The sequence below is a fragment of the Bos grunniens genome, chromosome 27 (genome assembly GCF_055505025.1).
Source record: "Bos grunniens cultivar Pamir isolate PY7600 chromosome 27, Bosgru_T2T1.0, whole genome shotgun sequence".
NCBI lineage: Eukaryota > Metazoa > Chordata > Mammalia > Artiodactyla > Bovidae > Bos > Bos grunniens.
Genome location: NC_141191.1, coordinates 9,323,548 through 9,343,778, shown reverse-complemented (window position 1 = coordinate 9,343,778; position 20,231 = coordinate 9,323,548). Strand labels below are relative to the sequence as shown.

General features: G+C 38.5%; 1 protein-coding gene across 14 annotated transcripts in view; it reads right to left on the bottom strand.

Annotated features, from left to right (window-relative positions):
• The window catches only part of WDR17 (WD repeat domain 17), a 69,865-nt gene that overhangs the window by 17,352 nt on the left and 32,282 nt on the right, over window positions 1–20,231 (bottom strand). For 8 of the 14 annotated variants that reach the window (XR_015156471.1, XR_015156472.1, XR_015156473.1 and 5 more), the window contains 11 exons: window positions 19,594–19,762; window positions 17,568–17,659; window positions 15,698–15,780; window positions 13,123–13,209; window positions 9,576–9,740; window positions 7,692–7,894; window positions 6,159–6,308; window positions 5,941–6,071; window positions 5,381–5,506; window positions 3,742–3,897; window positions 2,753–2,817 (listed from right to left, as the gene is read on the bottom strand). Coding sequence is in view for 10 of the 14 variants with exons in the window: in XM_086380987.1 (XP_086237113.1) it covers window positions 2,753–2,817; window positions 3,742–3,897; window positions 5,381–5,506; window positions 5,941–6,071; window positions 6,159–6,308; window positions 7,692–7,894; window positions 9,576–9,740; window positions 13,123–13,209; window positions 15,698–15,780; window positions 17,568–17,659; window positions 19,594–19,762 (1,427 nt within the window). In the remaining 4 variants the exon portion in view is untranslated. Of the gene's footprint in view, window positions 1–2,752; window positions 2,818–3,741; window positions 3,898–5,380; window positions 5,507–5,940; window positions 6,072–6,158; window positions 6,309–7,691; window positions 7,895–9,575; window positions 9,741–13,122; window positions 13,210–15,697; window positions 15,801–17,567; window positions 17,660–19,593; window positions 19,763–20,231 lie in introns of all 14 variants that reach the window. The other 6 variants (XM_086380993.1, XM_086380994.1, XM_086380991.1 and 3 more) reach the window with 3 other exon arrangements.

Sequence of the window (20,231 nt, the reverse complement as noted above, 5' to 3'; positions counted from 1 at the left end):
GAAAGTGAAAGTAAAGTCTCGCAGTTGAGTCCGACTCTTAGCGACCCCATGGACTGCAGCCTACCAGGCTCCTCTGTCCATGGGATTTTCCAGGCAAGAGTAATGGAGTGGTGTGCCATTAGGTCTTAAATCAATATAGCTTATCTACTAAAGTGAGGAATATATTTTTCTGAAAATAAGTTGTTACCTAGATATGTATGATGGAATATCTACTCTCAACTGGATTAATGTCTACTTTATTAAAGACAGAGAATTTTAAATGTCTTAATGGCACCATAAAGAATGGACACACTCTAAATGCAAGCAGGCTAAAATCATGAAAAAGGATAATTTAAGAACACAGATATTGATAGTAAAATGCAAAACATTGTTAGTGCCCCAAGCAGGGTAGTTCAAAGAAAAATGTTCTAGATATTTGAGGGGGAGAGGGGACCTGAGTTTGGAGATTATGGAGGATATACACGTCTGTCTGTCTCTTTCTCTCTCTTTGTATCCATCACTGTCTGTCTGTTTCTCTTTTCCTGTTTTTGGTCCCACTTTCTCAACGACCAACCTCATTAACTCCACTCTTAATGTTTAACCTTAGTTTTGTTGAAAACTAACTTGGCGTATTTAATCTATGCTGGCATTTGCAATAAACTTCATTTTAATTGCCAACCTCTGGGCAGGTGCAGTAGACACTTTTCATATGGTCTGCCTTCCCTGGTGGCTCAGATGGTAAAGAATCTACCTGCAATGCAGGAGACCTGGGTTCGATCCTTGAGTTGGCAAGATGCCCTGGAGAAGGAAATGGCAACCCACTCCAGTATTCTTGCCTGGAGAATCCCATGGAGGGAGGAGCCTGGCAGGCTACAGCCACAGGTTTGCAGAGTTGGACATAACTGAGCAACTAACAGATCACTGTTAACAGTCTTCAGTTCCTAGGGTTTTTCCCAACAAGGCTTTCACCATTTGACTCTGACTTCCCTGTTACAGCTGTTAAGAAACACTCTCTTCCTGGACATTTATAAGTTGGACTGAGAGACCGCCTTTCAATCTCTGCAAATGGTTGAATCCATAAAACATAAACTTGGAAGTTGAAGGGAGATGATTTTCTGGCCACCATGTGAACTAAGGAGTAGAGAAAATCAGGCGGGTTGAAACAAAATTGTTCTGTGACATAAATATCCTCTGCTAACTTGACTTTATTAAGGTCTCAGTGGGAGCAAGGACTTTACAATTGTTTGGTGAGGGTACATGAACTGAGAATCACTCAGGATTCTTAGAGCTTAGGATAAGGAGCCTGCAGTCTGAGAGCTGGAGCCAGCCTATTGCTTCACTTATTTGGGGAGAGTAGTTGCTGGAAACGGTCCCCGTTCCCTTGGTTAATGTGTTAATCCCCCTGGATTTCATGCTTAGTCTCTGATTGATTTTATTGGTACTTGTGAGTCACAGCTGAAATTTTTCTAAACCATGCAACAAAAACCAAATGCTTCATTTTTAATGCCAGAAACAAGGTAATTACTCACTAAATAGTACTCGTCGGTAACTGGCACATAGTGAGGACTAAATATTTGTGGACTGAATGAATAGAACAGGATAGAGAATAGTCTTATGTTATGGGTTGGAATGCGTCCCCCTCACTGCCATCAAAAGATCCGTGGAAGTCCTAACCCATGTGCATGCTTAGCCTCTTCAGTCGTGTCCGATTCTTTGCAACCCTATGGACTGCAGCCCACCAGGCTCCTCTGTCCATGGGATTTCCCAGGCAAGAATACTGGAGTGGGTTGCCATGCCCTCCTCCAAGGGATCTTCCCGACCCAGGGATAGAACCTGTGTCTACTGCATTGCAGGCTGATTCTTTAAAGTGAACGTGACTTTATTTGGAAATTGGGTCTTTGCTGAAATAGTTAATATAGGGTTATACCAGATTAGGGTAAACTCTAAATCTGATATGACCGGTATCCTCGTTCAAAAGGGGGAAATGTGGACTCAGAGACACATGGGGGATAATGCATGTGAAGATAAGGGGGCCACCAAAGTGCCAAGGGCTGTAACCACCAGAAGTCAGGGGAGAAGAGTGGACCTGATTCCTTCTCGAAACCTCCAAGAGAAAGCAACCCTGCCCACAGCTTGATAGCGGATCTCTAGCCTTCAGAACCTCCAGAATCGGGAGAGAACACATTTCTGTGATTTGAAACACTCTGTGGTCCTTTGTTATGGCAGCTCCAGTAAACCAATACACCTCAGAAAAAATCTCATTTTCTGCGTTCCAGTCAAGGACATCCAGGTAACCTTGTTCAGTGGTAAAACGTCTTTACCATCAGCACTACTTGACATCCATACATTTCAACTGCAATACATTAAGGAGTGAGCATGTTGACTGATCCGTCCTTTCCTCTATCAACATGGGGATACTTGCCTTCCACCACTGTTCTTATCAGATGTCAGGTCAAATACAAAAATGCCAAAATGACTGATAACCGACTTGTTTATTGTATCAGGAGATACAAAATTCAGTTATCGTTTAAAACAACGGAAAAGTCAAAAATCCCAAGGGCTACTAGCATATGTACATGTTGTTTCCGTCTTAACAAAGCGTTGAGCGCCCATCTGGGCGCAGTCGGCCCGCCTCACCTCTGCATCAGCCTCACCTCTGCATCAGCCTCACCTCTGCATCAGCCTCACCTCTGCATCAGCCTCACCTCTGCATCAGCCTCACCTCTGCATCAGCCTCACCTCTGCATCAGCCTCACCTCTGCATCAGCCTCACCTCTGCATCAGCTTCTTCCAGTATTTCACAGACACGCTTGGCGCAACTGACAAGGCTTTGTCCCACTAGAACGGGAGAGAAGCAGAAACAGATGCATTTGCAGTGTGTGGTCTAATTCTTAATAGACATTTATTTTAAATGAACTCAAATCTATAGTGTTCGTTTTTAAGCTGAATACAGTCAGGAAAGCTGCTCTCATGGCGGGAAAGGAGCCACGCCTCTGCTTGGCTGTATTTCAGTCACCACCCACCTCCAGAAGGCAACCAACTTTCTCAATTTTAATAGGATGGATCCATCCTGACCTTTTTGGAGAACTCTGTTTTGCTAATTCTGTGCTCCCTGGAGATTGGGACATGCCAGAGGAGCACTCTTCAGCAGCTGACCCTCAGAGAAGACACTTCTCTGGGCCAGCGTGGGATGGACAAAGTGTTAGGGGAGTCCACTGGAAGCAAATCAGCCAACATAGATTTTTTTTAGGAATCAGAGACTCCAGGCTTAGGCAGTGGTTCTCAAAGGCAAGGCTGTGTGAGGAGAAGCTGGGGTGTGTGTGTGTGTGTGTGTGTGTGTGTGTGTGTGTGTGTGTACGTGTGTGTGTGTGTGTAGCTCTGTCATGTCTGACTCTTGCAACCCCATGGGCTGTAGCCTGCTAGGCTCCTCTGTCCATGGGATTTCCCCGGCAAGAATACTGGATTGGGCTGCCATTTTTTTCTCCAGGGCTTGCTTAGAAAAGCACCATGTTGGGCTCCATCCCTGGACCTCCCGAGCCTGTCGTCTGGGTGGGAAATGCATATCTAATGATGTATCTATTGATAACAACGCTGACACTGCTCCCTGGGATCTCACTGCAATAGCTCCTGCTCTGAGGCACACCCTTGATATCAGGTGAGCAGAGGACCAACCAGACCTGGAGAAAGACAAGCTTGAAATTGAGTATTTAACTAAGAATACTGTTGTTAAACTCTTTTGATTTTGCTTTAACAGCCCATTACCTCTCCAAGTTCAACCATCAGCTCACAGTATCTCTGAATCTGTCCCAGCCGCAAGTGTATCTGGGCAGCTTCCTTCAGTCTTTCTTCTTTGGTAGGGACACCAATACCACCACCAAACTTAGACATCTTCACTGTGGTGAGTTCCTGGGCTTCAGACTGGGTACGAAGAAAATGAAATTTCCTGAATTTTGTTACACAAGAGCTAGTGATAACTGATGATTATAAAAGCATCATATGGATACAGACTTTATAAACATACAGAGCTGGAAATTAAATATTTTTTTAAAATCACTGCTTTTTGTCCATAAAGCATAAAGTTCTTTAAACGTAATATTTTGTTATGGTAGATAGTGGGGTTCGGATGTGGCTGGTGCTGGTGGGAAGAAGCTGAATCCAATTTTTCTTAAAACTCACCAGAAATCTGGAGGTCAAAAGGAAGTGAGTGATAAAGTAATATGTGACTGGTGGAAAAAAAATATATAAAGGATTTTAATAACAACCTAAAAATTACTGGCTCACTCTCGTTGGCTTTTATAGTGCCAAAGGTAACTGTTATAGTCATTAGGTGCTTGTAATCAAAGCAGAGACATTACTTTGCCAACAAAGGTCCGTCTAATCAAGGCTATGGTTTTTCCAGTGGTCATGTACGGATTTGAGAGTTGGACTACAAACAAAGCTGAGGGCTAAAGAATTGATGCTTTTGAACTGTGGTGCTGGAGAAGACTCTTGAGAGTCCCTTGGACTGCAAGGAGATCCAACCAGTCCATCCTAAAGGAGATCAGTCCTGGGTGTTCATTGGAAGGACTGGTGCTGAAGCTAAAACTCCAATACTTTGGCCACGTCATGGGAAGAGCTGACTCACTGGAAAACACCCTGATGCTGGGAAACACTGAAGGCGGGAGGAGAAGGGGACGACAGAGGATGAGATGGTTGGATGGTATCACCGACTCAATGGACATGAGTTTGAGTAAGCTATGGGAGTTGGTGATGGACAGGGAGGCCTGGTGTGCTGCGGTTCATGGGGTTGCAGAGTCAGACATGACTGAGAGACTGAACTGAACTGACTGAATCAAAGAAGTACTTCTTATGGAAATGACTGTTTCTTACACCATGAAATCCACACCCCTGGCACAGTGCTCCCCATGGTCTAACAGTTAAGTCAACCACTGATACTTCAAATATAAAAGCTTTTTCTTCTTTCTCATCCCAGGACTGGTTTGCTATTGGCATTGCATATCACTTCATGTACAAGGTGTACTGAAATCCATTAAAGGATAAGGTATGATCATTTTTAATAAAACATATCCTAGAAGACAGCCTAGCAGGCCTCTGAGACAAAAACCACACACATGATCATCTGGTAATAGGGTAAAGGTAAATAAAGCATTTCAGGGATCTTCCAAGTGACGTCTGAAGAATTTCATGAGATTCACTCTGTGGAGATCATGACTGCCTTAGTCTGCTCCCAAAAAACTCATACTATCATGATCAATTTTTATTGAAGATTTGTCTCTTTAGTGTTCATTTCTTTTAGCCTATCCACTCTAATTATATACATTAAAATAATTTTCATATTTTAATGACAAAAAGGCAAAAGTAATTTTTGTTTTAGCACAGCACAATTGCATATGCTACTTACCGTTCTGAATTTAATCAGATGCTTCAAGTGCATTATTCCTTTGCAGTAGTTCTGAGGAAGTAAGCTATCATCTTGCCCTTTTATCACTGCAACTAAGTTCCATAAATTGTCACTGCCACCTGGAGGCTAAAAAGTTGATACAAGACACCCAAAGACATAACATGAAGTAAAAACTTCAGAGCATTTTGCATCTTTAAAAATACAACGCAGGCATATAAAACTTGAGAAATTAACAAAACAATATTTTCCTTATTGTTGATTTTTAAAAAAAGAAATTTGTGTCTCTTTATTTTTATTTGTGTTTTTGACCACACACCAAGCTGCATGCAGGGTGGTCTTAGTTTCCTGGCTAGGGATTGAAGCCAGACCCCTGTATTGGGACATGCAGTCTTAATCATGGACCACCAGGGAGATTCCTACCTTACTTACAGGTTCTGGTTTCCATTTGCTTTCTTACACTGGGACAACACATGTAAAGATGTGAACTTCATGACAAAAAGTCGTCATGACTCTTTTTGGCTAAAGGGGAAATTTTCACATTTAATTCTTGCAATACTTACAGATAAACATTCTGAAAACCATCTGAGTTTTTTCACACGAAGGTTTCCACTTAGCTTCTCTATCTCCTGTTTGATATCTCTTGACACTTTGCCACAGAGCAGAGGGGGCGCGCCCTGCTCTATGGCAGAATCTGGAGAAGGGACACAACCTAATGAGAAAAGCAAGCTTATCAAACTGTATTTAGAAACAAGGTCTAATACGTGCAGAGTTTCAACACCTGTGTTCCCGAGGATTTCTTCCCAGGGTCTGTCTGCCAGAATATTTATTTGTAAAGGAGTGATTAATGGTGTTAATGACCAGAGTCTCACTGTAGAGTCCCGGGAGCACGAGGCCATTGTGAAGGGGCGGCGTGGGTGGCATGTTAAACCTGGTGGAAGAAATAAAGCCATTTACTAAAGGAAGCACTGAAAAAAATGTATTTATATGTACCTCCTAAGTGTGAGAAGTGTTAGTCGCTCAGTTGTATCTGACTCTTTGTGACCCCGTGGACAGTAGCCTGCCGGGCTACCCTGTCGTGGGATTCTACAGGCAAGAATACTGGAGTGGGTTGCCATTCTCTTCTCCAGGAGATCTTCCCAACCCTGCGATGAAACCCAGGTCTCCTTCATGGCAAGCAGATTCTTTTACCTTCTGAAACACCAGGGAAACCCTACTTTCTCAGAACTGAAGTTATGAAGAAATGCTCTAAATAACATTTCTGTCTTGGCAATAAATGATACACGGATGTTTAAAACAAAAAAGTACTCAGCATCTTCTTTAGATAGGAATACAGGGTTGAATAATTATTAGAAAGCAGACGGTCCTGGATGAAAATGTTGAAGTTGCATTTCAGTTGGTGTATCAGCAAACTGACAGTCATATCAATGGAATACACAGTGATCTGTGAGTTAATGGTTGGCTGTTCTCATTACAAGATAAAGAAAGATTTGAGAACCTTGCACTTTAGAACGTCCACCAGTGGGCTCTGTCCCATCCTCAGTCCTGCACTGCAGTAACTGAAAGGCCCTGGGGTCAAGCATACGGGCACAAACGACTAGATTAGGGCTGTGTGTGTATACTCAGTCACTCAGTCACATCCGACTCTTCCATGACCCCATGGCCTATAGCCCGCCAGGCTCCTCTGTCCATGGGATCCTTCAGGCAAGAATACTGGAGTGCACTAGTTAGGGTTACCTTCCCTCAATGACCATTTTGCACTGGTAATTCAACTACTTAACCCCATCCATGTTTGGGTGCTACAAATGAGAGCAAAGTGATGTGCAAAAGATAAGAAATGTGATTTTCCATTCCCAACTCATTTATACTACAAAACTTTGTACTATATTAAAAAATAAAATACTGCCCTAAATATCCAAGAATAAAGGTAAAGGAATGGCTAGATAAGTCATAACTAAGTTATGACTGATTTCCTATTTTACAACTTACTGTTGGGGTGATGCAAAGTGAGAAAAACCCAAGCCTCACAGGTGTATATGTGCAAGGGTGTGTGTGTGGGGGGTGTGCTTCTCTGCAGAGACAGGGACACCACAGTGCTAACAACAGCTATCTCCTAATCTTTTCTGGGGGTGTTTTCTATTTTCTTCTGTGCATTCTGCTATCCAAAGAGTAAACTTCTTGAATGCATACTTTCCAATAAGGTAAGTCTTATTTCAAAATGAAACACTGTTAAGATTTCTTCAAAAATATTGTATTCCTCAGAAACTAAATCATTAATACAGCAAAGTTTAGAAGTACATGAAAAACACTTTACCATATACATCTGCACCGTGATCACATACAGTATCCAAACATATTCCTTCTCGTGTGTCCCACACTTTTATAGTATAGTCCCAGCTGCCAGATATTAGCAGGTATGGGATCTCAGTATTCCACATCAGTCCCCTCACAGGTGCCGTGTGTCCACTAAGAATATTTATGCATGCATCTTGAGTGTAATCCCAGATTCGAACAGAACTGAAAACAGAATATTATACATAAATACCATTCAACTTATAATTTATCTAAAGGGTCAATATATTTTTAATGGAGCGTATATTGTTAGTGATTATTTCTTAGCGTACTGAAAAAGCAGTTTATCTTTAAAGATATGTTGATTCTCCACAGCAGAAAGAATGAATAATTAGTTGGGCTAGAGCCAGGCTATTACAATATTTCTTCTTTACTTTTGCTGGTCATTTATTACTGATACTACATATATGATTTCAAAATTTATATGTTTGGAAAAACTGCTTTCTTAAATTATCCAGAGCAGATAAAGGCAAAGAAAAAATATGACTAACAACATGTATACAATCATTTAAATGCACTCAGACTATTTGTATCATGAAAATACAGCATATATGATGATGGATATTATTTGAAAAATCAATTCCTATCTATGCTTCTTAAAAAAGATTTTATTGGAGGATAATGACTTTTCAATGCTGTGTTAGTTTCTGCTGTACAACAAAGTGAATCATCTATATGTATATATATATATATACACACTCTCCCTCTTGAGCCTCCCAGGCCTCCATCCCACCCCTCTAGGTCATTACAGAGCTCTATGTTTTTATCAACACAGTAAACAGTGCATGTTTATGTCAGTAAAATAAGTTTCTTAGTCTGTGGAGTCACTCTCAGATCAAGTTCAAAATTTAAATACAAATGGATGCATAATATTACTGGAGTTTACTGACTGTAGAATACAAATATTATTGAAGTAAAATTTTAACTCAAAATCAATTTAAGACCTCCATATGCCAACTCTGCTTGGATAACTCATAATTATCTTTTAGTTACAGATTTACATCAACCTGTAAATATCAAAATATTGATACTCCAAAGGTTATATTACACCATTAGAAGATACATCACATTTTTATTTAAGGCATATATCTCTTTCCGCTTTATATAAAAAAAACTTTTCTTCTTCTCTTTTATACTAGGACAGGATAATGTGGCTACTATTACAACTTTTACTAGCACAAAGTAAGACTTTTCTTACCTAAATGTATCTCCTATTCAAATAGCCCAAACTATGCAAATACATCTGGATGTAAAATACAGACAAGATTTCAGAAACTTTCACAAACCCAGAAAAAAAATGTTAAATCATTCTCATTTCTAAAATATCTTCTCTTCACGCTAACACATATAATCATCTTTTATTTCATTCTTAATGAAAACAGAGTACAGCTGTTTTCCAATTAGATATGAGAACATTATAAACTCTTCTCTATATTTTACAAAGATTTACTGTTTCAGACATTTTCCCCAGACCCTTCTACAATTTTCATTTCTGTTAACTCTGTTCTTAGTAAGATAGAAATAAGCATCTACAGCGAGCACAATAACCTCCTCCAGGGCATTTTCCCAACCCAGGAATGAACCCAGGTCTCTAGCATTGCAGGAAGATTCTTTACCATCTGAGCCATCAGGGAAGCCCAAATAAGGACACAGAAAGCATGAATATGACATTAAGTAAGGAAAAATTTTTAGATGTTTGCAGTTAGATACTTGTTAACTGCCTACTTATTAAGTACATATTTAGAATAGTTCCACATATAAGTTGGATAATATAAATAAGCACATTTCTAGAAAACTGCATGCTTATGAGTTTCAGGACTAGAAACAAGAATCCAAAAGTACATACCCATCATCAGAGCCGCTGCAGAGAGTCCCCTCCCTCAGAGGAGACCATCTCACATGGAACACTTTCTCCGTGTGCCCGCTGAACACCTTCAGTGGCTGATCCGAGCTGGTGGCCACATAATAGACACGAACATTTTTGTCTTCACAGCCCGTGGCTATCATGTCTCTGAAACATCATCAGTGGCCATTAAAAAAATGAGAGGGTTGATAATACGTGGTACTGATCATTTTTAAATGTACACTGTACTAATTTCTAAAACTAGAATGCTCTGCTCCCTTCACGAAGTTACACTACAAACTGATGTAAGCAAAAACATCATTTATAGAAACTGCTCTAGTGCAGTTAGCTTCTCAAGCTTCCCTTTTAATCGGGTAAATTTTTTATTTTCCTCAGATGAGAGATAATGGTATATTTACTTCTCTATGTTTGTTTTTTCAAGATGCCCAGATTCATAACTTGAATATTTCTCAGACCTTTATATTTTGCAACTATTGGAACTTGAAAAGGGTCCCAAACGGTCAGTGATTGAGATTTGTTGAATTGCTGGTAGGCAAGTTATTAACTACTACACGCCCTGACTGCCAGTAGATTTTTTTTGGTATTGGTACAAATAGCAATGTTTCCCCCAGAAGTGTACTAGAAAACTCCCCAAAGACCAGGGTTGACTCATCTAACAGTAAGTCAGCCACAGTCCTGGTTTTCCAGTTCTCTTTGGTTGTTTCCCCAACTTGAGATGCTTAACTGTTTGATCCAGAAGAATCCTTTGGAAATATAATATGTGGGTATGATCTTTAAATGATCATTGCTCATTATTCTTCAGAGAGTGAGACAAGCTAAGCAACTAGCTACACCTTAGTGGTCATGCCTGGAGTACCAGCAGAACTGAAGTACTAGGCACACCTGTGAAATCATGAACCAGACACAACAGTCTCTCCAAGGAACATTAACAATCACAGAAACAGTCCCCAGGCCCAAAAGTAAAGAGAGGAAGCTACACATTTTGGACTCAACTGTCATCAAAACCTCCAAACTTCGAACTGCTGATTTTTGTACTATTGGTTATAATAGCTGTATTTATTAAAGCTTACAAGTCAAAATAAATCTTTAAACTAGCATGCTGGTTGGTCTGTAAATGTATAGATTACATGTACCCAAGGCTCACTGATAAACAGGCTTGTTTCTCTATGTGGGAAAATATATTTTGCATAATACAAATATTTACATGTACACAGGAGTATATTTTATATATGTATATGCAGATACACAGATATAAAATCTTAGAAATGAAAAAAAATTAAAAAATGTACACACAGCTATCCAAATTATAAATTCAGGAATATGAATAAACTTTTATAAGTTCAAGATGTTTTTCACTTATCTCCTAAGACACTAAGTGGAATATAAATACAGAAATTAGAACATTTAGAAAAGATTTTTAAAAACAAAAATGAAATGTCAAAATGAAAAATGAAATTTATTAGACAGGCTTACCAGTAAACATAAAAGTTAAGTATAAAGGACTTTTTTTTTAAAGCTTTCTTAACCAACAAAGCATACTGCATTCATATCTTTTTTTCCCCCTGAATGGTCAAATTCTTATTCTCTTATTAACCCTATAAAAGAGGGAAATAAGAATGTGGAACGATTCTGTTGATCAGATACAGGTAATTCTACTCATTTGTATGTTCAACAAGTATTTACTACATGTGTACTTTTTCAAGGCATAGTGAGGGTTAGAAGCACAGTGTTCTACTAAGAATACACTGTGAAAAACAGAGAACCATTGCTTATCTCAGGGAGAGGTAGCCAATTCACAACTAAAACTTTTTTTTTTTTTTTTAAACTTTACATAATTGTATTAGTTTTGCCAAATATCAAAATGAATCCATCACAGGTATACATGTGCTCCCCATCCTGAACCCTCCTCCCTTAATTTTCTGATGTTAAGTGTCCTAACTACAGTGGAAATTTATCTAAGATGGGGCTCATGGAAGACTTTTCTACAGAAGTGGTTCCTGACCTGAGGGACAGGGAGAAGTTATTTATGCCCAGGTCGGGTGGACTGGGTGGGGTGGGGTGGGAAGGAGAATCCTAGATACAGGTGAAAACAGGAGCAAAAGCCCTGGGGCGAATATGAGCTGGCTGGTTCAAGAAGCTGAAAGCCACTGTGGCCGGACCTAAGACGCAGAGGTAGCGAGGCCTGGAAAGAGATAAGGCACAGAGGAGCCCTGCCTGGCTAGGACTCTGCATGTCATCCCAAGATCAAAGGGAAACTGCTGGGAGATTTAAGCAACAGAAAGCTGTGCTCACATCTGCATGTTTCGATGCTCACTCTGGCAGCCACCTGGAGAACACAGACAGAGGAAGTTGTGACAACAGGTGTGAACTCTGAAATTGATTTAGAAGGCTTTTGTGGAAGTCCCCAAATAGACACATGTCACTGGTTCAGTGGCTGGGGGTGACTAGGAAAAGAACAATTAGATGGAGGCTATGACAGGAATCGAGGGCTGACTGACAGCTGAGGGATGTAAAGTCTAAAAAGGAGACAAGCATCTGGGTTTCAGTGGTTTGTTGCTGGCACCTTCAGGCCACCGAGATGGCCAACACTGCAGAGGAGCTGGTCGTGTGCTCACTTCAGAATCTTTATTGTGTGTTACAAATTCCATATTTACTGGAGGAGATGCATAGGGTCATGATTTTGTATAATCGTGATTTGATTCAGAACCCAGTGCAATATGGTTTGAATATTTCATATGTATATTTTAAAAGCATAATTCACATTATTTTCACAATATTTAAAGAAAGTTTGACTTCTTAAATACAATTTGTTGTTCTTGTTCAGTCGCTCAGTCATGTCCAACTCTTCACAACCCCAAGGACTGAAGCATGCCAGGCATCCCTGTCCTTCACTATCTCCCATGTATTTGGTGGGATATATCTGATCCCACATATTTGATGGCATATAAATGTAATTTACATCCTGTCAAAGAGAGGTGTGAAACACAAGATTCTTGGAAGTGCAATGGCTTAAAGGATCAATTTTAGTGGAGGTTTGATGTGGGTTAATTTTTAAATCTAAGCTGATCTTTACATGGTAAATACCAGGCTCTTAAGCAAGGTTGACCTTTCAAAACCAGTCTAAGTTCCACATCTTGGGAAATCACCCCCTGTCATGGCATTCGCATCAGGTGGAGGCAATGGAAAGTCATGGGGACAGTGCACTGCAGAGATTGCTAAGAGGATTAGAGCAAGGGCCACATCTCGCAAGCCACACACAGACTGCACTGACTTCCTTTTTCATTAGTGAGCTGTATGCTTTTCCCTAAAGCAGCAGAAAGTTGGTGCAAAGTAGGAATCACTATTCCTAAATCATGTAAAAACTTCATGGAATAAAAATAGATGGTTAAACATGCAGTTACAAGACGAGATAAGGGGAATATTACCTAAAAAGAGTGATGAATATTACTAATGAGAATAACATCAAACTTTATGGTTAGTCAAAATCTTCTAAATGTAATTATTACTTATTTCAGGAAAAAATACTTACTTGTTGTTTTGGCTCCAATCACAACCAAATACTGCAGCTGGATGTCTGTATTTGTGTAGTATTTTACCATCAATTGTTCGAATTATACTGAAATTAAGTATAATATGTTAATAGAAAATTAAAACATTCTAAATACGTTATTCAAAGGAAGAAAGCCAAAACTATGTAATTTAAACGAAAGTGTTTTAGTGTAGAGACCTTGTAGAGACATTTAAAAGTGTAGAGACATTTAAAAGTATCATGTAAATGATATTATCATTATGATAAGTATATTTACATTACATAGTATTAATTATGGCAACCCACTGAACCCTATTTAAAGGAGATACTTTCTTATTTAGAAAATTTTATTTATTTAGGAAATACATAGTATAATACATATATTTTAAAACACAAGCATTAGATTTTCAGCTTCAAAATTTAACAGTTGAAAATTTATGTTTAAAACAACTCATTTACAGTGTTGGTTGTATGTATTATTACACCAAGGCCAAGACATGTAAGTCATTATAATATTTTCATGGCACATTTTTAAGGGATACAACTAGAAATCTGGAGGAGCCCTTCTCCCCAAATACATTCCATACACTTTTAATGCAAAAATAAATGAAGCTTAAGACCCTACTGTGGGAGTAGGAAATGGCAACCTATCCAGTATTCTTGCCTAGAAAATTCCACGGGCAGAGGAGCCTGGTGGGCCACAGTCCATGGAGTTGCAAAGAGTCGGACATGACTGAACATACAATATCCTTCTATATTATTACCATAACACAAGGGCTATTAATTCCATTAGAACACAAAGCTGTGTGTAAATTAATGTACTACGAAGTTTTGAAAGTCTTTGGAAAAGACCCTTTAAAAATATCCCTATGTCAAAGTGAACATGTTAGTCGTTCAGTCTTGTCTGACTTTTTGTGAACCTGTGGACTATAGCCCACCAGGCTCTACTGTCCATGGAATTCTCCAGGCAGGAATACTGGAGTGGGCAGTCATTCCCTTCTCCAGGGGATCTTTCTAGGCCCACCAAAACTTTTGAGGCTACTAGGGAGTGGTGGTAAGCTACACTTACAAATGTTTAGTGAGACTGTGGTATTTATCATGTAAGTTAATGTCCTGAAAATACATGGTAAAGCTAACTGCTGCTAAGTCGCTTCAGTTGTGTCTGACTTTGTGCGACACCATAGATGGCAGCCCACCAGGCTCCCCCGTCCCTGGGATTCTCCAGGCAAGAACACTGGAGTGGGTTGCCACTTCCTTCTCCAATGCATGAAAGTGAAAAGTGAAAGTGAAGTCGCTCAGTCATGTCCGACTCTGTGCGACCCCATGGACTGCAGCCTACCAGGCTCCTCCGTCCATGGGATTTTCCAGGCAAGAGTGCTGGAGTGGGGTGCCATTGCGTTCTCCAGTAAAGCTAACTACATTCAGTTCAGTTCAGTTCAGTTCAGTCGCTCAGTCGTGTCCGACTCTCTAACTACATATCCCCTAATAAAAAAACCCTTAGGTACATCTTTCTTACTTTAGTATGTATCAATTAGCAAATAGTCATTTTCAAGGGAAAAACTCCTAATATTGTTGTTTCTGAAAATTTTAGCTTCCTGATACAGATGTTTGGTTTCCACAACTTCTGTATTTTCCAATGAAGTTAAAAAGTGAGAATGAGAAGACTGGGCGGGGTACAGCAAAATCCAAGAGGAGATAAACTCTACTATTTCTCAACAACAATAAATTCCTATACCACGTGTCAAAGATGACAATACCTATACTATATGGTAGTACCACTGGATTAAAAACTTTTTTAAACTCAAGGGCAATTCTTCCCTTACATATATTTCTTGGAAAACTATTTTTCCCTGGGACTCACATATTTCTGAAACACAGGGTCGGAGAAGTTAGTTAGAAAATAGGCATTTCCTACAGCATGACCTTATTCCTCCTTGAAAAGCCTTTTTATCCTTTTTAAAAGAATAACATCTACTGTGAACAAGTTTCTAGAGCACTTGATATCTCTTGAGTCACTTGGGAAATGAAATACCCCTTCCTCAAAACGTGATGAGAATTAGACTCTGAAAGTACGTGAAGTTGCTTTGAGGCAAGTCACAGTATTTTAGTTATAATTTGAGTAGTATTTACATTTAGAAAGCAATTGGTGGTTTATTTTTAAACATCACTGCATTATTATTTATTACTGATATATCACAGCAGTGCATGTGCCTATATATGGAGCTGCTAAGTCGCTTCAGTCGTGTCTGACTCTTTGAGACCCCATGGACTGTAGCCTGCCAGGCTCCTCTGTCCATGGGATTTTCCAGGCAAGAATATTGGAGTGGGCTGCCATTTCCTCCTCCAGGGAAGCTTCCTAACTCAGGGATCGAACCCGGATCTCATCTGCTGCACTGGCAGGCAGGTTCTTTACCACTAGTGCCAGCTGTGAAGCCACCGTAAGTAATATTTATGACAGCTGGCAGAGCTGTACAAACAGAATCTTATCAAATATTTTAATACAGGTGCTAACAGCGGACACTTATATTATCAAATGCATCTTTATAAACAGTGTGATTTCATACACAGTACTTACCAGTAACCATCACCACTGCAGGTTGCTATTCTTTTGGAATCTTTATGACTCCAGGCAATGCAGAATATCCCATTTTTTCCATGCTTCAAAAAATGCAAAATACCTATCAATAAGAAATAATTCACCCCTTTTTTCTCTTATTTATTTACTTCTTCTAATATTACTTTTCTATTAGGAACTTGCTCTAGATGATGCTACAGAGACATTATTGTGAACAACAGAAAGCTGAATACACACTTAAAGAATGCGTAAAGCCATCACACTTAAGAAACAAAACGATTGTTTTAAGACATAAACTGGGCGGCTCTATTTCCTTTTTGGGGACACTGATAAAGGCCCAAAGTCTGTGTCAGTCATCTGTAGAATCAAACTCAGTTTTATACCTTTTCTGGGAAAGCCCACCTTTCCCATAATGATGAAGATACTTACAGTTTTCAAACCCAATGGTATTAAAACTACAGTAAAAGAGATACTGCAAGCAACTGTTATTATTGATTGTTCTTCTAAATTTCTAAATTTTATTTTTATAAAACAAAGAAGGTTTAAGGTTGTTATTATTATAACAAATCTCTACATTTATCTGTATTCTTGGACTGGAGAAGGGTAAAGGAATATAATTAGAGCTGGTATGATTAGAAGTTTTAAAAACATAAAGGATACAATGCATACACTGGAACGTCACTCGTCAACTAGGTAATGGTCAATTCTTTTCCAAGTTTCCCAAGAATTCATTGGTGTCTTGTGACCTAAGTACCTTCTCATTAGCACTAGGCAGCCCCAACCTGACCCCACAGCCAGCCCCAAGCATCCAGGACGTCTCTTACATCATTCATGGCTTTCCCAGCGCCCAGAAGCACAGTCAGAACCAGTGTCAAAATTGCTTAAATTTAGGATAATAAATGTGGGAAAAATCAATACTGCTGGCTTCAATTAACTGTTACATGGGCCTCACAAAATAAAAAGCAGGACATTACTGACCCCTAAGTGCAGTGAGTTCATGAGGATGAACTCAGCTAATGGAGAACCCTGACTCCTTCAACTGAATGATTATAAAGACCACCTCCATTCCTGTGTCCATCCTTATAAAGATGGACCCCCCCCAAAAAAAAAGGTTAAAATAGTAAACTGAAGACCACTTTAGTAAAACAGCTTTAAAGCTCCAGAGAAAAAGTCACTTTAGTCTCCCCTTAACACCAGCCACAATTTAAGTACAGTAATCACTGTAACCACTTGAATGAAATTTCAAGAGATCGAGGGACAATCCTAGACCCTGTTCATATCTTCTTCCCTTCACAGCTAATGAACTGTCAATGAGATTATATATATTTTGCAAATATTAACAGAACTCAGGAAAAAAATGGAAGGACAATTCAACTCCAAGCAGAAGTACAATCTGTGACACTGCCAAGAGGAGAGAGGGAGTTTTACAATGTGTTATGGAAAAATGGAATTTGAGACTCAGAAGAACTAAAACATCCAACTTTACCATCTTATAGGTGATTCTACTCTAATCAGGATCAAGACAATAAAATGATTCTATGTCAAAATCTAATCAGTGACAAAATTGGGACTGTGATTTGGGACACATTCTGAGCTTAGTCTTTTTCTAACTTTTGAGTATTTGCCTAGACAATTTTGTGGAAGATGACTTAAAATTCCTTTGAACCTCTAATGCAACTTTAGGTGAATAATTGTACCTTAGAATTAGCTACATTTTTCAGAATTCATTTTAGCATATGTATGTCCTCTTGGATTTTCTTCTAATAATGCCACCTGCTGATTAACTATTAAATTTAGAGAGAAAAGCATTGAAAATACATGAGGCCATATAAGACATTATATTATTAAGCTAGCAATAAATACATCCTACCTCATTAAATCGTTGTATCATTTTGCCCTTTTTAATATCCCAAATAAAAGCACCGTTTCGGGAAGTTGCTCCAGCAATACAATTTAAATCACCTTAGGAAACAATTTATTAGACATTATATGAAATGTTTGCCACAAATGCAACTATTTTTAAAAATGTAATTTTTGAAAAAGACTTGGGTTTGCAAAGTGTTTCAAGTTTTTTTTAATAATGAAAATTATTAATTGCATGCAAATATAAACAGAAAGTATAGTGCATAAATATATCATACAATTTCAACAATTATCAAAGTATGGTCAATCTTATTTTCGTCTATAGCTCCCTACTGGATTTTTTGGAGCAAAGCTCTAACATTGTGTTCTTTCATCAATAAACACTTGAGGATGGATGTCTAATAAAGGACATACAGGATCTCTTTTATTAACGTGATCAAACTAGTATAATCAAAAAGACTATCAATAATCAATAATCAAAAAGACTATCAATAATTCCTCAGTATTGTTACATATTCAGTCAGCATTTACATTTTTCTGACCATCTAACAATTTTAGTAATCTATTAATGGTTAGGAAAGTAAATATTTCTGTAAGCAAGACACATGAAAAAATTCATTTTCTCCATCAAAAACATAATGCTCTTTATTTTTAAGAAACAAAAAATCTATGAAAATCAAACTACTGCCAAGTTAGTAGATGATTCTGAATTCGTTACAAGGCAATCAAAGAAGAGGTTTTCTCCATTAGAAGAAAGAAACAGCTTATTACCCTGCTACCTAGGACAAAAAATATAGAGGAATTATTTTGTGACAAATGACTGTAAGTACTTTACAAAATAGTCCTCACCAGTTTTTCTAGGATTTTCATTCTGCTACCCTGTTGGGGCTCTAAAATTACTGGGGAAAAGTTTTCACATTTATTTGCACCTCTAAAATTTTTCCTGTGATTCTACTCTAAAAATAGGGTAAAGAAAATAGAAGTCTGAAGACATCAAATCCTTTAAAAACCCAATATATATATATATTTTTTCAGGGCTAAAAATTCATGCGCATGAGGAGATAAGCTAAAAAATAAGCTATATACCGGCTATAAGTCAGTTTTTTAATTCATATATTAGTATTAGGACAAATAAGTAAAACATTCTACATACTTTTTAAAGTAAAAAACTCAGTTTAGTTTTTAAAGTTATTCATTACAGGAAAATTTAATGTTTTGGGAGAAAATGCCAGCAGTTTCATAGGGCATCTCTTTTCTTTTTTATGTACAGGGAAGTATAAAGGTTCTACCATACTGAGTCCAAGTAAAGACCCTAGTATCCCATAAAATCCTTCAGTATTACAAAAGTAGAGTTTATACAGAATCACATGCTCATAATCAAACAGATAATCATTCTTATTCACAAAACAGATGTACCAGGGAAAGACAGGTAGCATAATTTTTAGAAAAAAAATACTTTATTTTTATATGTTTGAGTCACATGAAAATATTAAGGAAAACTTCCATCATGTAAAATACATTACACCTTTATAGGGCTTCCTTGGTGGCTCAGATAGTAAAGAATCTGCCCGCAATGTGGGAGTCCTGGGTTCGATCCCTGGGTCCAGAAGATCCCCCAGAGAAGGGAATGGCAACTCACTGCAGCATTCTTGCCTGGAGAATTCCAGGGACTGAGGAGCCTGGTGGGCTACAGCTCATGGGGTCACAAAGAGTAGGACGTGACTGAGCAACTAACACTTTACAGGCAGATCTATACAAATGCAGCTAAAATGAGATGGGTCAGTATCTTCCTGATTTACTGTGGCTTTTCTATGTGACTACACCATACAGAAGGGCCCAGAAATCAAACTGCCTGCTCAGGGAGTTTATTCTAAATTCCCCCCAAACTGTACCAACACATATATTGATAGTAATTTGCCTCCACAATCATTTGGAGCGAGAGGGCACTGAAGGACAGAAGATAATGCAGATGAATATAAAAGTTAGGAGAGTCATTCAATTGTACTCCTGATTTTAATAAAAAATGTTCTTACCTGGAGCCCATGAAAGGGAATAAATAACCCCTTCGTTCCCCGGGGATGTGTACACCGCAGTCAACGTGTTTATATCCCAGACTTTTATGGTGCCGTCAAATGAAGCTGTTGCTAAAAGATTGGGATTGTCAGGCTTGAATTTGCAGTCAAAAATAGTTTCCACATGACCCTAGGAATGCAGCGTAAAAAAGCACAGAAGAAAACCAGGCAAAATGTGAGTTCTCAGCAGGATTGTATTCTATTTTACAACAGAGGCTTCATGATCATTACAACAGAAGTTTGTAGACTCATAGAATTATTATGACTCAATAATAGAAATAAACCTTAGAAAACGCTTAATCCAACCTTGCTCAATTCATGAATGAGAACAAGAAAGCTTGGAGTAACTGGCAGAGATGGACTTTCTCCTTCATCCTGAAAGAACATTCTATTCCTCATTTTGCTTCCAAAATATAGAGCAACTACATGATTTCCAATACTATACATAGGGGTAACATGGCCTACACAATAATGGGAACACTGCCAAATGCAGAATATTTCCAATAAGCTAAGAAGACAGTACTTTTTAAAGAAATTTAATGTTTACAATATTTACAATTAAATACTTTTAATAGTTATAGACATCTTTACAAAAAGTT